Source organism: Apium graveolens, chromosome 4 (assembly GCF_009905375.1).
Source record: "Apium graveolens cultivar Ventura chromosome 4, ASM990537v1, whole genome shotgun sequence".
NCBI classification, from domain to species: domain Eukaryota; kingdom Viridiplantae; phylum Streptophyta; class Magnoliopsida; order Apiales; family Apiaceae; genus Apium; species Apium graveolens.
The window spans coordinates 20,785,329-20,789,957 of NC_133650.1; the positions used below are offsets into that span (position 1 = coordinate 20,785,329).

The window sequence follows — 4,629 nt, forward strand, 5'->3', positions numbered from 1 at the left end:
CGGGTTTATAAGCCAATAAGCTGACTTATAAGATTTGCCAAACAGACCCAATAAAATATAACAAAATTTACTTATATTTACACAAATATAATATTTGTTAACTGTTATTAATGACAGTTCATTGTAGTCAATTTTGTTATACTTTTTTAATATAATACATAATAGTAAAAATTGTTATTTTATAATATCATGTTATTTATTTAACGTCTATTTAGATTAGACTTTTTATTTAAATATTTGCAAGTTCTTAATAAGTATAATTACTCTATTTTAAATTATCATAAATTCTTAATTTATAATATATAAATAAAAATAATATAAAGTAAATAATAGTAGAAGTAAGATAAAATCATACTAAAAGTCAAGACACAATAAATAGTAAATAAATTAAAAATGAAACTTCAAAAAAATACTCTAAATTAAATTAGAATTCAGTTCTCTTTAATGCAGTATACATAGGGGTGTACACGGGTCGGCCAAACCGATTAAACCGACCCAAACCGACCCTTATTTCGGCCGACCCTACCCGAATAACTATAAACCGGAACTTAATTGGTTACGTCGAGTCCAACCCGTTGTTAATGGGTTGGGTATGGGTTTAAGTTGATTTGGGCCAACCCAACCCAACCCGGAGGGTACTTTAGTAAATACATACTGCCATCAATAATACACCTCTGCTAGCTGTCATGAGATATTTACTTTATTTACCTAGTAACTAGTAGGTAACATTTTGTATTTCTGAAAGCAGCCACAGCTTCACTCTCTACTCTCTAGTCTATACTCAAACCCTAGATCTCATATTGGCGCCTCTTTGTTCAGCAAAAAAGGTATATAACTATGAATCCTTGTTGATTTAGTCTCTTTATTTGATGATATTTACTCAAGATTAATAGATTTGTTATATATTTACAATACTGAACTTATGCAAATTACACTAATGGACCATTGTTGATTTGTTATTGTCTTATTGATGTTATTATCGGTTTAGATGTGTTGAATTATTTGTTTAGATATAGTAACTAGTAGTGACTACTGATTAGTTAAGACTTATTTGTTGTTTCTTGATTTATAATTGATACCTTGTAGTTGACAATTTGTAATTAACAGGAAATGGACGAGTTCGCTTCAGAATCTGCCTTCAGTACCAGCGGACGTATTTTGGACCCATTTAGGAGCTCTTTGAGTCCAAAAATGATGGAGGCCCTGGTATGCACTCAAAGTTGGTTGAAAGGGCAGCAGGAGGGACTGAAATTTGATAACTATATTGATGAAGCACATGCTTACCAATTTCTTGAAGAAGGTATATAATATAAGATCATCTCATTTTCCAGAAAGCATTTTTTTTACAAAGTTTTTTACTTCAAGTAAATTGTATAATTTTTGTTTATTTTTGTAGATAATGACAAGAACAAGGAACATGCCCCTGAGAAGATCATCAATATCACAGAGGAATGATTTGATGCTGCTTTATTCTTTAGTGCAAGCTCTAAGACTATGTTTTGTTTAATGTTCTTTTAATCTGTTAAAATTAAAACTTACACTCAAGACATGTTAATTTGGATGACTGTAATATTCAGGTGCCACTGAACTATATTGGCTTTGTTTCAGACTATCACTTTTGTTACTTATTTTCCTATAATATTATATATATATATATATATATATTTATTAACCCATCCAACCCAACCCGAACCGACCCAAACCGAAGAACATTAAATAGAGTTGGATTCCGACTTTTTTTCTTACGGGTTGGGTTGAAAATTTCGAAACCGATTTAAATGGGTTGGGTTGCCAAAATTGCTTCAACCCGGCCAACCCGACCCGTGTACACTCCTAGTATACATGTGGTGGTTCCGCATCATATTTTCTGTAGATGAAAATTTGACTTATATTGTTGTATGCGGCATTAAAGAGAAGTAAATTTTGGGTTAGACCTATTTTTGTCTTCATACTCCTTTCGGTTTTTTTGAGTTGTCACATCTTTATTTTTATACGTTAAATTTTTATTTTTGTTCGTTAAATTAACCAATTTTTGACTAAAAATTATAAGTTACTCTTACAATATTTTATAAAACCGAAAATTACATATTAAATTAGAATAAAACTTCTTTTCAATGATAAATATTTTTTTTATTTTATTGATCTATAAAATATTAATAAATTTCAGTCAAATTTTGGTCAATTTGATTGGTCATGATGCCTAAAAAGGGACGGAGACAATATTAATAATAAAATATAGAAATTTACGATTAATTACTTTTCAAAAACTAAAGATAAATTCTCAGTTATGTTTACAGTAACCTAATTATCACTGTAATATTGTATTTCTAATTACTCTTAGCTACTGTATTTCTATTTACTCTTAGCTACAACGTGCGGTAACATAAAAAATAATATGGTCCAGGTCAAATCAACAAGTTAGTGTTAGAAAATGCAAGTCAAAGAAGCTTTCTTCTTTGACCAAGAGTAAGGAAACTGCACAGCAAATGCGAAAGCACAAAACCAACCAGCTTAGTTCAAACGTTATAAATACATTCATTCAGATTACTCTTTCTCTACAACCTACTCAAACATCTTTCTCTCTCGACACATACTAAGATCAAAAGATCATTTACCGCTTTACGAACAAGTATTCGAGGTCGTGTTTAAATTACTGTAATGGAAATTTTTTCATCAAGCCCGTTCGATGGAAGCTCAAAGAGTTATCACCATAAAAGGCCATCAGGATACAATGGAACATTCAACGGAAGGCGTAAGGGTGCAAAGACAGTGACACTTGGAGGGAGTCCCAAGCGGAGTTGGAGAATGAGGACCGTGCCTAAGTTGAAGTTCAAATTGATATTATCGTCGCCTATGAGGCTATGGAGGAAATTGAAGAATGGTTATATGAACATGATGCTTAATTTGGGTAGTTTAGGTTCTGCGAATGGTCTTGGTGAGAAAAGAATACCAAAGGCTCGTCAAGCTTCTACTGCTACTTATACTACTACTAAATTCGACAACAGGCTTGTTTTCGAAATTTACAAGTCCTTGATGACTTCTCACGAAATGGCTACACATTGATTATGTCTTGTACATATACCTTATTATCCATTTTTTTAATTTGTTAGCCGTTTTTTGTAAACTTGAACATATTTGTTCCTCCGACTTAGAGATTGCTGATTGAGCCGCTGTATTTGTCTATTTCACATGTATGTGATCTCGGACTTAAAGATGAATGGCTAATTGAAGACATCCTATGTCTATTTCTTATGATCAATTAATGAAATTGAACAAGATTTTGGAATTTCATTTTTTAGCTTTCTTCCTGTATATACATATACATGTGTTTTTATGTTTGAATGTACTCGTTGAAAATAATATTAACTATTACAGCAACATAGAGACAATTATATATTGAATTTAGCAAGACAAAGCTAAGATAACTGTTAACAAAGCAAAATATGCAAGTAAACAAAATGCAAGTCAGAAACTGTAAGAACAAAGAAAAGCAAGAGTGCATACCAGTAAACATAACTTTAACACTTAAAGAAAGAACAGAAAGTAGTGATGTGCAACTGGTAAAATACAGAAAGTAATGAAACAACTGAGTCGCCAGGCCTTGCTCGAAGTCCTGACTGCTCTTGAAGAGATAGTTGCCCTCACCTGGCTGTGTTGGGATGCTATGCAACAACTCCTCCGGGATAAAACAACTCCGAGCTTTGAGTTTACAGCACCTCGAAAACTCGACCTCGACTGGAACCTCACTTCGCCGGAAAACCACTATATGGGAGAGCAGAGAGTATAGAGAGGAGAAGAAGAATGTAGGGTGTGGTGTAGAAAACTCAGAACCTTAGTCCTTTATTTATAGTAGAGACAAAGTGAAACTGCCACCCCATTTAATATCAGAATTAAACTGTACAATTAATACATAAATCAAAACTGATAATTTGAATTTAAAATAAAATTGTAACAGCTTATTCATTATTCCTCATATTATTTCAGATTTAATTTTAATTTGAATAAATAAAATCCTCTCCCAGGTCGCCTCGCGTACGCGAGACGCTGAGATATTCTCCCAAATCGCCCTTCGACCCGACCCGGTCCGGTGCAGTGCGTGGCGAGGCGGGGCGACGGTGCGCGCGCGCGTGTGCGTGTGAAGCACACAAGAACACAATGCACCATCATACACCTTAGTAGTTGTATACTACCCATGTGTGTGATATTATATAAAGCCAATACCCCCTTTATTTATTTTTAATGTGGGACAAAACACATTTTTTTTTCAAGCTCTTTCAAGCCAATAAGTTTAACTCTAATTCTCTATGGATTTCATTAAGAAAAATTCTTAAAATCATACATGAAAGTTTAAGTTCATATATCATGGAACAACTTCCAATCATTAGATTTTAGGATTATCATCAAGAACATAATAAAAATATGATCTAAAATCCATTTTTTCTAACAATCCCCCACAAATCCATACAGAAATGTGATCAGGTTTTTCATCATGACTTGTTTTTCAGAGTCAGTACCCTTCCGGGTTTGAACCCTCCTAAGTCCTCTACTTCAATGGCTACTGGATTTGGATGGAATATTTCACCTTGAATCTTAATCCGTTTAGTATAACCATGTTCCATAGACAACGAC

At 33.1% G+C, this 4,629-nt stretch overlaps 1 protein-coding gene and 1 long non-coding RNA gene across 2 annotated transcripts; both read left to right on the top strand.

Annotated features, from left to right (window-relative positions):
• Positions 1–708: 708 nt before the first annotated feature.
• Positions 709–1,578, top strand: LOC141717384 (uncharacterized). The gene is made up of 3 exons (XR_012573622.1): positions 709–827; positions 1,108–1,300; positions 1,397–1,578. It is a non-coding gene; the product is annotated as an uncharacterized LOC141717384 (long non-coding RNA).
• Positions 1,579–2,658: 1,080 nt separating this feature from the next.
• LOC141718401 (uncharacterized) lies at positions 2,659–3,063 on the top strand. The gene has a single exon (XM_074520782.1). The coding sequence runs from the start codon at positions 2,659–2,661 to the stop codon at positions 3,061–3,063; it is 405 nt and encodes a 134-aa protein (XP_074376883.1).
• The last annotated feature ends 1,566 nt before the right edge of the window (positions 3,064–4,629 follow it).